The 21,148-nt window shown below is 42.5% G+C and overlaps 1 protein-coding gene across 7 annotated transcripts in view; it reads right to left on the bottom strand.

The window, feature by feature from the left end:
* The window catches only part of KCNAB2 (potassium voltage-gated channel subfamily A regulatory beta subunit 2), a 130,637-nt gene that overhangs the window by 71,802 nt on the left and 37,687 nt on the right, over window positions 1-21,148 (bottom strand). For 5 of the 7 annotated variants that reach the window (XM_075839474.1, XM_075839473.1, XM_075839478.1 and 2 more), the window contains one exon: window positions 16,521-16,562. The exons of the other annotated variants lie outside the window; for them this stretch is intronic. In XM_075839474.1, coding sequence (XP_075695589.1) covers window positions 16,521-16,562 — 42 coding nt within the window. The remainder of the gene's footprint in view (window positions 1-16,520; window positions 16,563-21,148) is intronic. 7 annotated transcript variants of the gene reach the window in all.

The following is a 21,148-nucleotide window of genomic DNA, read 5'->3' on the forward strand; positions in this document are numbered from 1 at the left end:
TTAGCCAGGTAGACTTTCAGGACATGCAGATTAAACAATGTCTAAATTAATTCAGCAAACTGGATTACAGCAACCAATACGTCCAAGATCAGGGCAGGTCAAAATTTTCCACCAAGTTGGGCTATGAATTTTTTAAAAACATATGGTAAGAAGATTACTATTCTAAGTTACCGAACTAAACTTGTAGTCTTAATGTGAAGCTCAATGGTGTTTATGAGACGTCAGCTTTTCATTTCTACAAGAACAGTGCCACTCTTGTCCTTGGGCAGTGTCTGGTATTACAGCTCAGAACCAATAGGGGAAAAAAAAAGCAGATTCATATTAACTAATCTTATAAACCCTTTTAAAGAGTTCTTCTAACTGGAATTTATTTACACAAGAAATCACAGCATGGTCCTAAAGTGGACAACCACTCTAGGAAATATTTTTGAATCACCCAGAAGAGTGGTCACTTCCATTTCCCTATTCAGGAGGAGTAGACCGATCCTACCCTTAGGCCTGATTCAAACCAACGTAAATCTTGTCCATGTGACGGACGTTTTTTTGTTTTTTTTTATGGCCGTCACAGGGCTGCATCTATTTCAATGGGGCTTTTCACATGGCCGTTGTTTTAACGGACCGTGTGAAGGGCCGGTGAAAAAATATGACATGTTCTATTTTTGTCCCTTTTCACGGATCCCTCAATAGACTCAAGTCTATGAAGGATCAGTGAAAACAGGACCCACACGGGTGCGACTTGGACGTCTGAATCTGACCTTCGTGGAAGAACTTCCTGGTCTCGGACATGTTTGAATTGGGTGCATTATGCCCCCTGGAGTGGGCCCAGATCCGGACCATAAATAAAAGCCAACAAATTGAATTACCCAGAAAGGCTCTGTCAACACTGGTAAGTTCTGTTCTCTTCTTCCAAGTCATAAGTCATTCCCTTCTCCTTTCTTTCCTCGTCTCACTTTCTTGCCCTTCTCTAATTCCTTACCTCCTCCACCCCTTCTTTTCTTTCTTCCCCCAATTACTTTTTCCCCTTCCTCCATAATAACCAGCATTTAAAACCCAAATCACCGAACATTTTAACCCCCTTCCCCCATTTCACCAGAAACGCACCAAAACAGTCCTTTTGATGCAAATTCACGGGACTGCCCTGCGAAAGCCGTGCCGGTTGGCAAATATGCCTTCACCCCCCCACCCCACCCACTCCTCTCCCTTATGTACAGAACGAATAAAGAAATTATTATTGGTGAAATATCATTTGTAAGGACAGTTGGCACTTTTATCAAACATTCCGCCTTTTGTTTGTGTATGTAAAAAGGGGGCATGGTCTTTAAGTCCTTGTTCACATGGCGCTAAAAAAAACAGACATGTAAACGTGTTAAATACGCTAGTGTTTTTGTAAATTGCTTTTTAAACGTATTTTTTGAGACCTTCTGTGCGTGCTTTCTGCGTGCTGTGTAATTAGGAGTCCCATTGACTAAGCCACTAAGGGAATTCGGTGCATTTTACGTGTCAAAGAATTTACCTGCATCTTTTTTATTTATGCGACGCATTTTTTTTAAACACGTGCGCCTAAAAGACGCGTCGTATACACTAACGGCGCGCTTTCCCATTGATCTCAATGAAAAAATAATGTGTTTTGTGTCTCGTTTTTGGGGCGTTTTATGCGCTGAAAAACGTGTCACGTACACACCGTATTAACGTTGCCTAAAAGGGTTGCCTAGGGTTACAAAAACAAGCGGCTTTCTTCCAAAAACAGCACCACAACCATCCACAGGTTGATTGTGGTATTGCAGCTCAGCCTACAATACCAGACACAACCAGCCGTATTTTTCTAATCCTTTACAACTCCTTTAAGTGGTACCGTGTGTGACAATTATTACTGGGTAACGCAACGTGTGGCCGCTTCAGGGGAGATGCAGTAACAGATGGCGTCTAATGAATGGGCACTCATGTAATACAAGGAGCTAGACAGAGGTTCACCTCCAATATACACCTGCTCGGTGGTGCTTTACTTTTCATTCTGTATGCAAGAGACTTTTACATTATCTCAGAAAGACCCCGGAAACATTATGATCCTAAATTACAGCAATCCTATAGAGAACGTAATGGATCCTAACAAAGACCGAATAAATATCGACGCCATACATGTTCTTAGATTCTCATTATGCCGATCACCAATTAAATGGACACTATCTTGGTAATCAGGAGAAAAGTACACCCGTGTCTAACCAGGAGATCACATTACTGCCTCTTGGCAGAGGATCGTGTACTTCCAAGAAACTAGACGTGAACAGTTAAAGGTTCAGATTACATTTATGGGCAGGATCATGAAACGGACAACCAGCGGGCACGAGAAGGAAGAGTAGACAAGATGCGGATACAGTACTGCTATAATGGAAAGGGTAGAGTGCAGTACGACATCCGACCTATGTAGGAGGTCAATGATCTCTGCCCGGGGCAGCAGCATTTCCAAGATAATGGCATATCTCCCAACTTCTAAATCTTCATTCACAGCATTTTAAGCCCTTCATGGTCCACCCAAGAACGCCCTCAAAACCTGCCACAACGGCCTACTTTGGGACATATTTGTAAAAACCCTGCCCCTTGTAAACAATACTTCAAGGGACAATACCCCAAAAAAGCTGGAAAGTGGGGAGGAATTTGATGGTTGTCCAGCCCTGCTCCATATAAATAACTCAGGACACCCCTAACAAAGTAGATAGCCGCTTCATATAGAATAGGATGGTGCAACCATTGTCGCATTGCTACAATGACAAATACATGCCGGGTACTGGGATCTAGAATATAGGGGTGTCAAAGCAGTGATGAAAATGGCAATCAGCTTATCATTAACACAACAGTAGAACGTCTGAGAGGGTATGCCTACCTTTGAAAGTCATATTACAGTTTATAGACAGATATAAGCTACATAAAAAGTTTAGCAACTTTGTTAATCGTAATACCTAACTAACACTGATCCTGATTATATCATGTATTATACTCCAGAGCTGCACTCACTTTTCTGCACTCACTATTCTGCTGGTGGAGTCACTGTGTACATACATTACATTATTTATCCTTTACTGATCCTGAGTTACTGCCTGTATTATACTCCAGAGCTGCACTCACTATTCTGCTGGTGGAGTCACTGTGTACATACATTACTTATCCTACACTGATCCGGAGTTACATCCTGTATTATACTCCAGAGCTGCACTCACTATTCTGCTGGTGGAGACACTGTATACATACATTACATTACTTATCCTGTACTAATCCTGAGTTACATCCTGTATTATACTCCAGAGCTGCACTCACTATTCTGCTGGTCATCATTGGAAACAGGAGGGTATCTGACAGTTAGCTGAACTCCTATAATGAAGGGGAGTAGTTTACGGATTACTGTAAAGTGCTTGGTGTAAAGACACTTCCTAGAATGCAAATGACCAGACAAAAACACTGTACAGACACTGAGCCAGCGAAGAAAGCGGAGAGATGAGCAAATTGATTATTCACCGGTTTCACTGGTCTATAGAATACAATTAGAGAATTGAGTCACCTATTATTCTCATAAATTCACCAAGGGTAAATTTTCAACATCCAAATAGATTTCCCAATGCATCCTAAAGGCCGGTGAGTCAGCAAAACTTTCATTGGGGGAAAAAAAATTAGTTAATTTCTACTGAAAACTGCAGAATAGTGAGTGAAGCTCTGGAGTATAATACAGGCTGTAATTTAGGATCAGTACAAGAGAAGAATGTAATGTATGTACACAGTGACTCCACCAGCAGAATAGTGAGTGCAGCTCTGGAGTATAATACAGGATGTAACTCAGGATCAGTACAGGATAAGTAATGTCATGTATGTACAGTGACTCCACCAGCAGAATAGTGAGTGCAGCTCTGGAGTATAATACAGGATGTAACTCAGGATCAGTACAGGATAAGTAATGTCATGTATGTACAGTGACTCCACCAGCAGAATAGTGAGTGCAGCTCTGGAGTATAATACAGGATGTAACTCAGGATCAGTACAGGATAAGTAATGTAATGTATGTACACAGCGACTCCACCAGCAGAATAGTGCGTACAGCTCTGGAGTATAATACAGGATGTAACTCAGGATCAGTACAGGATAAGTAATGTAATGTATGTACACAGTGACTCCACCAGAAGAATAGGGAGTGCAGCTCTGGAGTATAATACTGGATATAACTCAGGATCAGTACAGGATAAGTAATATAATGTATGTACACAGTGACTCTACCAGCAGAATAGTGAGTGCAGCTCTGGAGTATAATAATATAGGCTGTAACTGAGGATCAGTACAAGATTAGTAATGTCTGTACACAGTGACAACTTTTTATATAGATTAAACACACATGTGATAGGCAGTGGGGTTACCACACTGGATATATAAGGCGATATTAAAATTTGGACTTTAGAGCAATAAGATCATGTCTAGTCTATGTTCAGGTAGTAATGAAGCAAAGAGCACAACAACTTTCACATATTTTCGGTAATCCATATGGTTTTGCCACCATTGAAGTTAATGGGTGAAAAAAACAGAGATAGGGCATGCCAGTGTGTGATGAAAAATGTTACAAAAAAAAAAAAATCGGAAAATACATAAAAGAAAAAAAACCCTGAAAAAAACGCCTCAAAGCCTGCACTGCACGTTAGGGTCTGTTCACATGTTTCAATGGCTTCATTCAAGATATTTTAAAACTACAATAGCAATAAATGCGACGCTTTTCTTGCAATCAAAACAACAAAACACCACGACGGAACCCAACGGACATTATCACAGTGTTGTGGTTTTCATTATAAATGGAAACCAGGCCCCAAATGTGAACAGAGCCTAAATCCACCCTAATAATTTACACTCTTTATAGAAAAGAGGTCACCTTTTGGTCTCTTCAGGTACTGCAACCACTAAATTCAAGGTTATGTAAACCTATGAAAGTGACCTGAATTCGACCTATTCTCTATGACCAGTGTCAACCCGCTCAGTCCCTCGGACCTGACTGGTACAGAATTCAGTGCTTAATACAGCTGCTCTGTATACAGAATACAAAGCAGCTGTATCTCAAAAAGTAAAAATAATTTGTAATAAAAACTAATTTGCAAGTTGAACCAAACACACATCTATATATATATATATATATATATATATATATATATATATATATATATATATATACACACACACACAGTGAAGGAAATAAGTATCCCTTGCTGATTCTGTAAGTTTGGCCACTGTCAAAGACATAAACAGTCTAGAATTTTTAGGCTAAGTTAATTTTACCAGTGAGGAGATAGATTATATTTAAAGAAAACAAAACTGAAAATCACATTGTCAAAATTATATATATTTATTTGCATTGTGCACAGAGAAATAAGTATTTGATTCCTTTGGCAAACAAGACTTAATACTTGGTGGCAAAACCCTTGTTGGCAAGCACAGCAGTCAGACGTTTTTTGTAGTTGATGATGAGGTTTGCACACATGTTAGATGGAATTTTGGCCCACTCCTCTTTGCAGATCATCTGTAAATCATTAAGATTTCGTGGCTGTCGCTTGGCAACTCGGATCTTCAACTCCCTCCATAAGTTTTCGGTGGGAATAAGCTCTGGAGACTGGCTAGGCCACTCCATGACCTTAATGTGCTTCTTTTTGAGCCACTCCTTTGTTGCCTTGGCTGTATGTTTCGGGTCATTGTCGTGCTGGAAGACCCAGCCACGAGCCATTTTTAATGTCCTGGTGGAGGGAAGGAGGTTGTCACTCAGGATTTGACGGTACATGGCTCCATCCATTCTCCCATTGATGCGGTGAAGTAGTCCTGTGCCCTTAGCAGAGAAACACCCCCAAAACATAATGTTTCCTCCTCCATGCTTGACAGTGGGGACGGTGTTCTTTGGGTCATAGGCAGCATTTCTCTTCCTCCAAACACGGCGAGTTGAGTTAATGCCAAAGAACTCAATTTTAGTCTCATCTGACCACAGCACCTTCTCCCAATCACTCTCAGAATCATCCAGATGTTCATTTGCAAACTTCAGACGGGCCTGTACATGTGCCTTCTTGAGCAGGGGGACCTTGCGGGCACTGCAGGATTTTAATCCATTACGGCATAATGTGCTACCAATGGTTTTCTTGGTGACTGTGGTCCCAGCTGCCTTGAATTCATTAACAAGTTCCCCCTGTGTAGTTTTCGGCTGAGCTCTCACCTTCCTCAGGATCAAGGAGGTGAGATTTTGCATGGAGCCCCAGATCGATGTCGATTGACAGTCATTTTGTATGTCTTCCATTTTCTTACTATTGCACCAACAGTTGTCTCCTTCTCACCCAGCGTCTTACTTATGGTTTTGTAGCCCATTCCAGCCTTGTGCAGGTCTATGATCTTGTCCCTGACATCCTTAGAAAGCTCTTTGGTCTTGCCCATGTTGTAGAGGTTAGAGTCAGACTGATTGAGTCTGTGGACAGGAGTCTTTTATACAGGTGACCATGTAAGACAGCTGTCTTTAATGCAGGCACCAAGTTGATTTGGAGCGTGTAACTGGTCTGGAGGAGGCTGAACTCTTAATGGTTGGTAGGGGATCAAATACTTATTTCTCTGTGCACAATGCAAATAAATATAATTTTGACAATGTGATTTTCTTTTTTTTATATAATCTATCTCTCACTGGTAAAATTAACCTAGCCTAAAAATTCTAGACTGTTCATGACTTTGACAGTGGGCAAACGTACAAAATCAGCAAGGGATCAAATACTTATTTCCTTCACTGTATATATATATATATATATATATATATTACACGCATAACTCTGCTTCATAATTTAAGATCATTGACAATGGTAAATTTCACACAGACGTTCAGTGTCTTCCAGCAGACGAGCACATCTCACAATCCATTACATCTTTATGTTGCTGGGTAATTTGCGGTGATAGATCAGCAGAGAAGCATTTAAAATGTGTTCCTTGGCTTCACCTTACAGAGATCAATACCCATTAACCTGCAGGAGGTTCCTGTAAAGATTACACCAACTTCCCGAAACAACTCCACGCTGCACTACATCTAAGACCGTGCCAACCTTAACCCTTAACCTCCCATTAAGCTGCTGGTTTATCCAGTCTGGTGTTAATGTATTCGTTGTTAGAAAAGAAGATTAATATAAAAATGTCCAAAAAAAAAAAAAAAAAAAAAAGAGAGCAAAAAGGAGCACGAGCGATCGAGAGAAGGAGCACGAGCGATCGAGAGAAGGAGCACGAGCGATCGAGAGAGATACAGTATAGGAGAGCTTCCCTCCTCCTATAGTCACATTATCCCCATCATATACATTATCACAATCACAAAAGGAAAGGTCAGTGTCTCCCACAAAATCTGCCCATTCAGGTCCTGAAATACTTTGCACTGCTGGGAACCTCCTACCTACTATCAACAGTCTGTGACCTCCCGTCTTCACCATCCGATATCACATCCTCACTAAAGACATATTCACACAGCATTTTTCCGGCGTATTTTGGAGTGTAAACGCTTGTATTCTGCTCTGAAATACACCAGCAAGCAGTCGTCTACTGTGCTCAATAGTGAAAAGCTGTGTGGTTCAGACGAGACGTAATTTAACGCTGCGGTTTGAAAAAACGTTGCATAGAAATAGGACTAAAATAAACGCACGTCACTTCTTGGTGTTTTACAAGCTGGTTTTTCCGTTTGACACTTCAAAAAAGGCTCCAGAAACACCTGGATTCAGAAGATGTTTTCTCTTGAAATCAGCCAGAACAGAACACTCACATGGACAGATCACTGACATCCCTCTCCAGAAATACTCTGCACTGCTGAGGACTGGTTTTCGGTTTTAATTAATTTTTTATTTTTTTTAAAAATCTTTTCCCATTACTAAAGAAAGAAGAAAATGTAGTGGAGCTAATAACTTGCGTATAGCGCAGCTCTCACCCCTGACCAACAAGCCGAGACTATTCATGTGCAATAAACTGTGTCAAACAAACTCCGCTCAGTTACATCCGTAGATAAAATCTAATAGCCATAGAACTTCTGTCTGGGAGGGTTTTGCTGAGGAATAGATTTATGTATTATATACACACACACACACACACACACACACACACACACACACACTTTTGGTGGGGGCTCCGCAGACAATGGTGGAGATTTACAAAAGGTGCCAAGAAAAAGAGGCATGGAAAAGTGGGGTCGAGCAATGCGCCAGATATACCAAGTCACGCGCTATCTACTGGTACAAATTGGTGGTGGTGTGAGAAAGTGAGAAGGTGTCAGACATAGGGACAGGGACTGATGTGAAGGACATAGGGCCCCCTACACCATTGTGATAAATTTGTCACAAATTGCGCCATTTCTGTTGACTGGTAAATTCCTGCCCCCTGCTAATGATAACGCCCAATATGTCCAGAATCTAGATCTCTAAATGGCAAAAAGCTTCAGCCCATTGAAATCTCAGATAACAAATCACAATCTTGTCTGGTGCTGACGCGTTTCCAGCTGCTTAATGCCAGTGGCCGGGGGTGGACAGCATGTCGGAAGACAGCAAATGTAAAGCAATATCTAATATTAAATATAAGCTCAGAAAATTCATAAACCGACATCTTCAAAGACAGCGCTGAGTAAGAAAGAGAGAAGTCCGGAGCTACGAACACCGAGCAACTCATGTATAGGAAGAGTCCGAGTTTGAAGAGTCCGAGTTTGAAGAGTCCGAGTTTGAAGAGTCCGAGTTTGAAGAGTCCGAGTTTGAAGAGTCCGAGTTTGAAGAGTCCGAGTTTGAAGAGTCCGAGTTTGAAGAGTCCGAGTTTGAAGAGTCCGAGTTTGAAGAGTCCGAGTTTGAAGAGTCCGAGTTTGAAGAGTCCGAGTTTGAAGAGTCCGAGTTTGAAGAGTCCGAGTTTGAAGAGTCCGAGTTTGAAGAGTCCGAGTTTGAAGAGTCCGAGTTTGAAGAGTCCGAGTTTGAAGAGTCCGAGTTTGAAGAGTCCGAGTTTGAAGAGTCCGAGTTTGAAGAGTCCGAGTTTGAAGAGTCCGAGTTTGAAGAGTCCGAGTTTGAAGAGTCCGAGTTTGAAGAGTCCGAGTTTGAAGAGTCCGAGTTTGAAGAGTCCGAGTTTGAAGAGTCCGAGTTTGAAGAGTCCAAAGAGTCCGAGTCCAAAGAGTCCGAGTCCAAAGAGTCCGAGTCCAAAGAGTCCGAGTCCAAAGAGTCCGAGTCCAAAGAGTCCGTGTCCATATGTGTAATGCCTCACACAAAGTGCAACATATTTAGAACACACATCAATGAATTCTCCATTGACATGTCTATCTAGTTATATAAACATTACATTCTGATGTCAGAACCTGACGATTACAAAGATGAGCGGCGCCATGTAGACACGGCTTATCTCTTCCTGCAGAAACGGTCTGCAACAGATCACCTTTGGAGAAAGTTCCTTTTCCTCGATCAACTATTGTTTGACTGACATGTAGTGCAGCAGCTGAAGTGTTTGTCATACAGTTATGTGCCCCAGCTGCTGAAAATCCTCATTAAACCCCATAGCTGCTGCAGAACCTCATAATACACCCCTCAGCTGCTGCTGCAGAACCTCATTATACATCCCTCAGCTGCTGCTGCAGAACCTCATTATACACCCCTCATCTGCTGCTGCAGAACCTCATTATACACCCCTCATCTGCTGCTGCAGAACATAAGGGTGTATTTGGACCATGACTGCATCCGAAAACTGCATGAGTGTCTGCCAATATATAGGTGGGGGGGGGGGGCATTATATGGATCTATATCTAGCTTTATTATGATGCTATATTACAATAAAGAATGGGAGCCACAAGCCACAGTTTTAAATTGAGATATATTATAGATAAGGTGGCTCCCCTTTTCCTTTGTATAAATAGTGGTGAGAATCAAAACCAATACAGAGATGAAAATGTACAGTCTGATCACGCTACAGAGCAAAGGTTCAGCAAGTAAAAAGAATTCCATAACAAACTCAGCTCTACTACTCCTGTTCACACATATTAGGCCCTTCTAGAAAAGAAGACATTGTCATTCAAGTCTTAGGAATTGGGCAGTGAGATAACGGAGTTAAAAATACAGATTTTTTTAAACCACAAACAAAACCAGCTCTGCTGCATAAAGGCTTTTAGATTCGGTCATGCAAACCCCAACGGAAAACCAGAACATCCCCAATCTTAAACCAGCTACTCGGAAGCTTCATTGTCTGCAAAACCCCAGCTATCAAGCGGTCAATACAGATTGACAAACCCAATTAAAGGGGAAGAACACAGAGATTATAATTCCAGACTCATCATCTTCTAACATGGTGAAGAGAAAGCGCTACCTACAACTCTAACCGCAGCCCTCCATTATCTGGTTATTACGATGCTGCGGACGTGACCTGGACAGAATCGCGTTTGTCTGGAACCACAAACAGAACGCAGAAAATAAAATGCAAAGCCGGGAGCAGGATCTGCAGCATGCAAGACATGCCAACACTGTACCCCTCTGACTATAAGACTCAACATGGTGCCAATGGTCTGCCATCTCAGACGCCAGGCTTTACCCCCTTCTAAACTTGAGCACTGAGTCTTATAGTATGAAGAATACAGTAAATAATTGCAGCAAACTATAGAAAGTCTACAAAGTGACTGCAGCCCACATGCGTGTTACACTTCTGGAAAATACAAGTACATAATCATGTGCAGATGTAGCAGAATTGAACTTGTAATATAACTCATGGAGTTGCATTATATGCGCACCATGGCTTATTTGAAGGCCTATGAAAACTGCAGATAATGTACAAGGATATCGCCGGGAGCTAGGTGCAAACGTCAAACTCCGTTCTTCTACTCCGATATGCATAGAGATACATTATATTGATATCTATCTATCTATTCCATCCATCCAGAGATGTAGATAGACATCTTTGAGAGAGATAGATAGATAGATAGATAGATAGATAGATATGAGATAGATAGATAGATATGAGATAGATAGATAGATATGAGATAGATAGATAGATATGAGATAGATAGATAGATATGAGATAGATAGATAGATAGATAGATAGATAGATAGATAGATAGATAGATAGATAGATAGATAGATAGATAGATAGATAGATAGATAGAGAGATAGAGAGATAGAGAGATAGATAGATAGATAGATAGATAGATAGATAGATAGATAGATAGATAGATAGATAGAGATAGATAGATATAGATAGATAGATAGAGATAGGTGATATAGATATTAGATAGATTCTTATGAAGCTTCATACATGATTAAAAAAAAAAAAAAAAAGGGAATATACAAAAAAGTTACATATTTCATGGATCTAACATGCTCTATACATTTATTCCCCATAAAGAAGGAAAGTAAAAATTCACCCTCAAACATTTCCCTAAAATACTGTAAAAAAATAAATAAAAATAAAGTAAATGAAGCACCCGGCGCCGCTTGTCATCCAATACTAAAACTCTTACCCGTTGTCTTGGTATTCTCCTCATGAATGCCGCGCTGTAGAAGTATATAAGAGGACGGACGTGCTATGTGAACAATCCGGCTCCTCTATGGGAGTGTCACTTACCCTTCCAATGCTTAAAGCAATTGGTTTCTAAAACAATTCCCTCAAGATCCCAGTGTTGAAACTGAAATCCATTAGACCCATTAGAGTCAGAAGTATTAGGAGGTTTTCATCGTGGCGAAGTGCAAGCTGAATTATGCAGGACCCTGCTGCGCTGTAAAAACCGGGATATGCTTACTGTCCGCTACCGGTTTTGGCGCCTAGCACAGATTTCATGGTATATTGTAGAGAACCTTCACACTTGGTAACAGTCATTCATACTGTATGTGTAGAGCGCCCGTGTATCCAACTCTGGGGCCAAAACACAGGACTACAAGCTGTAGAACAGAATATACCTTATGTCATTACAAAAAACGTTAAATCAGATTAACAAATATTCCGGATTATTGGATGCCGGATAATGGCAGAAAACCTCCAGGAAGACCACCTAAAAGATTAGGGTAACAAAAAAAAATCTGATGCTATGACTGTCGCTTAATCAGAAGAATTTTCTAGCTCGGTTTTCGACTTTTGGTCTAGTTTTACCCCATAGGATTAGCACATGGGCCACAACATACTCTGAGGTCTGGGCTCTGTGCAACCACTTGGGTTCCTCCACACCCCATCTCTTTATGGAGCTCGGTGTGCGCACAGGGGCGCAGTCATGCTGGTACCAGAAAGTGTCCAATCAGTTGCCACAAAAGTTGGAAGCTACAATTGTGTAAAATGTCTTTGTATGCTGCAGAAATAACCCTTCACTGGAAATATGGGGCCAAACCCTGAAAAACCGCCTCCGACTATTACACCCACTCTACCAAACGTTACAGTAGGCAGTATGCATTCCGGTAGGTAGCATTCTCCTGGCATCCACCAAAACCAGATTCCGCCATCAGCCTGCCAAAGAGTGAGCTGTAACTCATCACTCCAGATTCTGCGCGCTTTACAACACTCCAGCCACTGCTTGGCATTGTGCATGGTAATCTTAGAGTTGTGCGCAGCGACCACAGAAACCCATTTCATGAAGCCCCGGGGCTGATGTCATACCAGAGGCAGTGTGGATTTCTAGTGAACGATACAACATAGGATAGGCTATTTTTATGGGCTACGCTCTTCAGGGCTTGCGTGGTCTACCTCTACGTGTCTGAGCTGTTACTCCTAGACGCTTCCACTTCACAATAATAGCACTTACAGGTGACTGGGCACATCTAGCAGATAATAATAGCACTTACAGGTGACTGTGCAGATCTAGAAGATAATAGCACTTACAGGTGACCGGAGCAGATCTAGCAGATAATAACACTTACAGGTGACTGGACAGATCTAGCAGATCCGAATAGCACTTACAGGTGACGGGGCAGATCTAGCAGATGATAAAACTTACAGGTGACTGGGCAGATCTAGGAGATAATAATAGCACTTACAGGTGACCGGCCAGATCTAGCCAATAATTATCATTTAGAGACCTAGCTGAGAAATATCACAAATTTACTTGTGCCAAAGGGGGCATCCTATGACAATGCCACATGTGAAGTAATTTAGACAAAACTCATTGTCATTCAGACTCACTCTTGTCTATTATAAATCATTACTAACCAGTCTTCTCACTAAACTCTCCCTTTTTCAATATAACCTTAATGTAGCAGCCACGGTTATCTTTCTGACCAACCACTACCCCAACACCTCCACCCTGTGCCAGTCATGGCACTAGTCGTCCATAAACTTCTTACTCTCAGCCACAAAGCTCTCCACAGCGCTGCACCTCCTTTCATCTCCTCCCTCATCTCTGTCTACCAACCTACCCACGCTTTACGTTCTGCCAACGACCTTAGATTAACATGCACCATAATCCGAACCTCCCACTCCTGTCTCCAAGACTTCTCTCGTGCTGCACCCGTCCTCTGGAATGCGCTACCCCAGACAATCGCATTAATTCCCAAAATCTGCAGAGTTAAACCCCGAAAACATCTTTTTTGAGAGGCCAATAACATTCCCTAATATGACTCCATACCTTGCCCCCCCTTTTACATTAGTTATCAGAACTTGACCCCTTCATTCAGCAGTATCCCCCACACTCCTCGCACCCTAATACACTTCATGTCTGACATACACAGATACAGGCTGTATGTATCCATCTATCTCATCTCTCTCTTTATCTAGATATTTTTTCCACAATTCTGTCCATGTGAATGAGTCTGCCCCTATATACGAGTGACTCCTTCTCAGTACTAGGCATCTATAAAGCTTAACAAAAACCTTCCTAAGATGCAGAATTTTCTGAGCAGAAGTTACAGTACAAAGTGCTTGTCCAGATCATTAGCAGATGAGAGTTATTGATCCGGTCACAGACAGAAGTCATCACTTTCCGGACGATGCTCACGCTCAGCATTTCTTTGGCTTTTAGTCTTAGCACTGACGGGCACAAAAATATCATTACATAAGAAAAATTAGACAAAAACACAAAAATAAGTAAATACGATTCTGACTCTCCAGTAATATGAACCTCCAGATACATTTACATATACGTAGGGGTGACGAAGGTCAGCAGCTTTTTTTTTTAATAAGTCAAGTTTTGAATGTTTAGGTTTAGGCTTTTAAGGAACGGCTACCATTAACCCCTCATCCTGGTCATACACATGTCAGGCTACATTTGCACGACAGTGAAAAAAAAATGGCCATTAAAAACTGATCAACTGTCAGTTTTTCATGGCCATCTTGCATCAGTGTCTCCAAATTTTCATCCATTTCCAGTTCGTCTGTCCATCTTTAATGGATGTTAAGAATAGATTTCATTTGTCATAGTTATTTCTCCCAACCCCCTGAAAACACCACAGTGCCGAAAAAGTGCCAATGCTCGCATAGTGCCAGTGCTCATGTAGATATAGCACCAGTGTCCCCTGTAGATAGTGCCAACCCCCCCCCCCCATATAGTGCCACAGTGCCCATGTAGATAGCACCACTGTAGCTCCCTGTAGGAGCGGAATCACTCTGGCCGGGGATTCCACTCAGACTGAGCACCTGTCGTCTGTATATATATATATATGAACAGTGACGTCAGGGGCTTCCTCTAAGAGTGGAATTTCCTGCCAGAGCACCGGCAAAGCTCTGGCCAGGGATTCCACTTCAGGAGTAACCCCTTGACGTCACGGTCCATATATGGATAGCGACGCCGGGGGCTTCTCCAGGAGCGAATGTCTGGCCACCAGGGGATTCCGCTCCTACAGGGAGAGGGTTGCTATCTACAGGCAAGGGGTGCGTTCTACTGGGCGGGTTGGTGCTATCTACAGGGGGAGGGGTGAGCGAGGAAGCCCCTGATGCCACTGTCCACATATGCACAGTGATGTCAAGGGCTTTCCCAAGATAGGAGTCTCCGGCTAGAGATCTTGCGATGTTCTGGCCAGGGACTCCATAGTTGCAAGCCCTGTATAGACAGTGCTATCAGGGATTTCCCCGGGAACAGCGTACAAAATAGCGCTGTGTGTCCTCGGCCAGGATCAGTTTTTACCGGCCGTTACAATGATTGATTCCTAAAAAACGGCTGGTAAAAACTGATCCGTTGAGTACTATGGGAAGCCGTCTGGCCGTGAAAACGGCCAAAAATAGGCCATGTCCTATTTGACAGCTGGTATTCACAAGCCTTTAAAAAAACGTCTGTGTGAATACACCCATAGAACTTTACTGTTCTGAAAACGGCCGTTTTTCACGGTTGTCAATGTAGCCTCACGATAAGGCATCTTTTCTGCTAGATTCAGGACCTTGTCTCCATATACAATTGTAATTTTTGGCCAGCCATGCTGCAGAACCACAGACGCATTGGGCTAATGGCACTCAGGAGTCTGGGAAACCAAAATGACAACCCCTGCCGGGAAGGTGAGAGCCGAGCTCCCCCAGAGATCGCTTTGAATACGCAATTATTTTCTGCCAGACGGATTTTAGTTATCTCAACAGTATTGTAATAAATAGAGATGAAAGTGAGTCAAACAAACAAGTCAAGGTTACTGCAGGGACACAGAACAAAACAATTATTTCGTTATATCGTTCCACAAGACTGCAAACCACTGATGTCTGGATTTAAAGGGATGGCCCAACCCTGCAATCAAATTAATTTCCTTCCAAGGCTTCTAAAATAAAAAATTAGAGTAACTTTGCATATAGTCTTTATTAAAAATACCATTTTGTGTATACAGCTCATATGCAGACCTATATGTCTCCATGGTACCAGACTACAAACAAGTCCTGTGTAGTCTGATCCTGAAGTTGTACTAACATCCATCTGTCCCCTACTTCTTGCTAATGTACAATAAGGCTGGATTCACACGACCATATTACGTCCGTAATGGACGGAACGTATTTCGGCCGCAAGTCCCGGACCGAACTCAGTGCAGGGAGCCGGGCTCCTAGCATCATAGTTATGTACGACGCTAGGAGTCCCTGCTTCGCTGCCGGACAACCGTCCCGTACTGTAATCATGTTTTCAGTACGGGACAGTAGTTCCACGGCGAGGCAGGGACTCCTAGCGTCGTACATAACTATGATGCTAGGAGCCCGGCTCCCTGCAGTGTGTTCGGTCCGGGACTTGCGGCCGAAATACGTTCCGTCCATTACGGACGTAATGTGCTCGTGTGAATCCAGCCCTAATAGGTTTGAAAGTAGTAAGGAACAAATGGATGTCAATGTGACTGCAGGATCTGACTACACAAGGTTTGTTTGTAGTCTGTTACCATGGAGACACGTAGATTAGCATAGGAGTTATATGCACAAAAATAATAAGATATTTCTAATTAAGACTACTTGCAAAGTTGCTTCATTTTTCATTTTAGATGCAAAGGAACAACAAAAAAAAAAATGTTGTGAAGGTGGACAGAGCCTTTAAATAATAAAATCATGCATTAGTGATATACAAATATAGGTGATGCGGGAAAAAAAAATGCAACAACACCACACACAACAGTCCAAAGTACCTGTAAAACTGAAGTTGGCGTTTGGGACTCCCATATCGAGCACTTGGAAAGCATGAAGGAAAAGAGAGAGATTCCATACATCACATTGCAAGTTCTGAAAAGTTTATTCTGAGCGCTGGTGATTTACCATGCTCCCTGTACTGGTTTGTATGGTACAACAGCGCCACCTAGTGAAAAATGAGGAAATGGAAATATCCAGGAGGAATATGAAGGGGTGAGTGGAGAGTTTGCAGCTAGGACTCCGACATAGATCTCTTTATTATACTCCACACTCCATATAAGGTACCAGCCGCCTATATACAGAAGAGTATAGTTCATGTAAAACCGGGACCAAGCAGTATTAAACGCAGGCCTCACCTTTACTGGGCAATCTAGCTTCTGTGAACTAGAACCTTCATTACCTTGTCGCCTTTTTTACATTATTTTTTTCAACTTTAAATATTTTGCAGTGCAGAAAAAAATATATATTACAATATCTGGAAACAGTAGGATAGCTTCTGTTGATGGATCTTATTACGACTGGCAAACACCCCAGATAGCTTGGCCCCTCAATACATGAATACCTGATGCTATATAATGCTCGCCATAGACATAGTATCGTTTTCTACTAATCGAATATGTTATTTCAATAGGAGCAGTCACCCCGAGGATCAGCAGAATGAAGGGGAGCAGCTGTGATCACCGGAGCTTTAAAGCCCCAGCTCAGCCCATTCAAGTAAAGGGGGTCGAGTTACAGTAGCAGAAACGGCTGCATGGACGCCGATTGTGCGGGTCCAAGGGTTGAGACCCCATTAAGTACACATCGATGGCCTATTCTACAGAGAGTCTAAACCCCTTTAATCTTTGTATGAGTGAAAAGTTCGGCAACTTTCTCAGAAACTTTGTGTTTCAGTTTCTCACCTATTTCAAGATTTCTGCTTGCTGTCCTTGAATGGGAACATTCTTGTTTACATCCCAAGGCCAAAACCTGTATAGACTGAATACCATACTTGACAACTTTTGAGATGGGAGTATTTGGAGAGGACCTGGGAGATTTGCCGGCTCTTCCGGGAGGTCTCCCCTTTTTACGGTTGCTCCCTAGCCATTTCAAAAGAGTTGGCAAGTAGGCCCCATACTTCTCACAGCGGAGATCTCGCTACAATTGTATTAAGTCTAGACAATCCTCTGTGAGTCTAAAGGAATTTTCCTATCACGGACATTTATGGCATATCCACAGGATAGAGCAGATTTGTCCGATAGATGCAGGTCCCACCTCTGGGACCTGTGCCTATTTCTAGAAGAGGCCCCCTGCCCCGCCACCCCACCCCACCCCACTCCGTCCTGGCTTCTGCTGCTGGTCTCCAGCCACTGAGTTGGCTGGGTTTTCCGTAAACAATCAAGTGCGTTTTGGGACCCTTTGGATCGTTCCTCCGATCTTTATAAATTGCGGATATTGAATTCCTGACAGTGTAGATTTTTTTTAATGTTATTTTATGTTCCGCATTTGACTTATTTTGGAACAAACGGTAAACTTCTGCTTGAGAGGTTTCATATAATATCGTTATTGCATTTTATTTTTTTGAATTTGGTTCTTGATCCGCTCCGTCCTGTTTTTGGAAAGTTTTACCGACTATAATACTAACTATACAAGTAATGGTCATGCACCGTTTGGGCGCTTTTTCAAGCATTTTGATAATTTTTTTTGACATATCTTTAAGTTGTGACTAATAAAATAGCTTTTTGTATCATGGACATTACACCGTCTGTACACACCAACTTCTCTTCTTCCTATGGATGTTTCCAGAACGCCTACGGAAGTTACGGAGACCGTGTAGAACAGCGAGATATGTGGTTTCCGGAACTCGGGAGCTGCGGCACAGCGTGACTTGCTCTGCTAGGGGGTTTCCTTGACTCCCATTCAGTTCCCGGAAACAACATAGCAAAATGCGTTTGGCTGTTTACGGAGAAACCTGTCCACCTCGTAACTCAGTCACCGGAGCCCAGAAACAACTCAGTAGCCGAGATGAGAATACCCCTTTAATACATAAGCAGCATACATTTCTCTTGATAGTTTGTGACAATGTATCAGTCTGGAGTCCAGGCGATGTAGCTCAAAAAAAGATTGTCTAGACTAGATACAATTGTAACAAACCCTCAGCTTCATGAAGTAGGTGGTCTATAGAGGTTTTCAGCCAATGGACGTAAACAAGAATTTTCAAATTAACTGACAGCAAGCAGAGAATTAAAAAAAAATGGCAAATGAAAGAAAATGAAGAAAAAAAAATTAATTCGTCACACGGTTATCTGGGTTTTTGCCGTGACTAACTGGACTGTTCCCCCCTCAACGCTTATTTAGCATTTATTTAAACCTCTTCTGTATCCCAACCATTAGTCCCTAGTAAACAAAAACTCATCTCGGTGCTTTTCTTCTCCTGCTGTTTTGCGCATACAGCTCTTATGAGGACCTATGTGTCGTCATGGTTACAGACAAGACCGGTGTGTAATCTGTCCCTGCACTCATTATTTCTTCCATTTGCCTATCCTTCTACTGTCTGCATAGGAACTGCATACACAAAACGGAAGAAGATTTTTTTTAAATCAAAACGATTTGCAAAGTTGCCTTACTTCTTATTTTAGATGCATTGGAATAAAATAAATTGGTTGCAAAAGTCTACACCCCCTTTATGACCAGCATCACATTTTGTATGGGACAACCAAGTCGATTCTGGCCTCGTCAATGTCCTATATATTTTTTGCCATGGTCTAGCGTGGAGTTGGTTAAAAAACGTGAAATAAGAACCACGAGGAAGTCGCTCAGTGAAAAACGTGGCTGGAAAAAACCCAGGAGCCATCGTACCTACATGTTTGCCCACCAGCGCCTACAATATGAATTGGCTCTTAGAGTGGACTGACTGATACGGGCTGCAGTATTTTTCCATTCCTCATGAGGCCAGTACTGGGAATAAAGGGGAGAGGGGCTAATAAGTCTTCATATTGGAATATACATATATTTTCTGAAGAGATGACGCTGGGGGTACTACAGTTACACTGCTGTGGGGCACAACGTCATGGACACTGATAGGTCAGTAGTCTACGGGCATCACTTTGGGACTGTATGTTACATGGTGTATTTTGCCCCTTTTCTAGGTCTGTACATATTTTATACATTGGAGATCTGGGTGGAAAATATTCAGAATAAAACAAGGCTGTACATAAAAGCTCTTGGCCGGTTACAGCGCACGTCAGTCTACGTGAGAGATGTGTTCAGCCTATAATAAATGAAGTCTAGCCAGGACTTCATGGTCAGACATAATTCAAGATTCCCAAATCTATTACCTATCCACAGAAAAGGTGATCAAAGTCTGATCGCTAAGGGCCCCATCACCGGGACACCCACCGATCACTAGGACTGGGGTCTAACGTCCCCCGTACTTCCGCACTACAACCCCAGCCGTGAGGAGGAGATTGACTGGAGCGGTGGTCAAGCATGCGCCCTGCCGCTCCATCCAGTGTCTATGGCGCTGTACCCCTGTCTCCGCCAGTCCCATAGACTTTGATTGGAGCGTCAGGGCGTATGCCTGCCCTCTGCTCTTCAACGCGGGGGTGCAGTGAGGAGGAACGGGAGGCTCGGGACCCCTTGTATCAGTGATTGTGGGGCCCCAGTGTTCAGACATTTATCTCCTGTGGAGAGACGATAAATGTCAATTGTGAGAAAATCCACTTTAAAGAATTTGAGGTAAGGGGTTTAAAAGTGCACCCATCACCTGGAGAGGGGGACAGTTACTCAAAACCCATTAGCCCCTTAAAAACTTTTTAGAATTGTCTAAATATAGGTTATTAAAAATATATATATACCTCCAGAACAAGTATTCTCTCATTATATACTCTCCCTGAAGGAGTCCCGAGCTGCCTGGTAGGGGTATCCCGGCATCCTGTGCCCTCCCAGCATCCCCTGCGGCAGCATCCAAGCTCAAAACGCAAGATATCATTGGTGATCATGAGATCTCGTCTTCTGTCTCAAGAATCCCTAACTGCAGTATTAATATAGCACTTGCCGATTGGTAATTCGGGTATATGGACGTAGTATAGTAGTGGTCCCCTACTCAAGAACCCCCCCCCCCTCCTTTCTAAGCCAAAATGAAGAGCTGCTATTCATCACTATTGCTCTAGAGGACTAAGGCCCTGTTCACATGGAGTTTTTTGTTGGCAGAAAAATCTGACTCAAAATTCCATCTGGAATTTTGAGGCAGACTTTGACCTGCCTGATCACCGTTTGCCGCGCTTGTCGCATTGAGCGCCACTGGCAATAAACGCTGCTAAAAACGCATTCTCTGCCTCCCATTGATGTCAATGGGAGGTCAGAGACAGAAACGCCTGAAGAAAGGGCATGATGCTTCTTTTTGAGCAGTGATTCTATTTACAGTTGAGAAAAGTCCTGATTTTTATTTGTTCCAGTTTTTTATTGAAGCGCATATGGGAGGCGTTTGCGGCCATTTTTTGCCACGGCAAAAACCGTGGTAAAAAAACTCAATGTGAACAGGGCCTTAGGAAAAACATGTATTAACATTGACGCCCATTCATCTGAATTGCCATCATGGACTAATAGTTTTTCCAAGTCGGAAAATTGATCAGGCGACAGCAACTTTGTG

This window comes from Rhinoderma darwinii, chromosome 10 (genome assembly GCF_050947455.1).
Source record: "Rhinoderma darwinii isolate aRhiDar2 chromosome 10, aRhiDar2.hap1, whole genome shotgun sequence".
Lineage (NCBI taxonomy): Eukaryota > Metazoa > Chordata > Amphibia > Anura > Rhinodermatidae > Rhinoderma > Rhinoderma darwinii.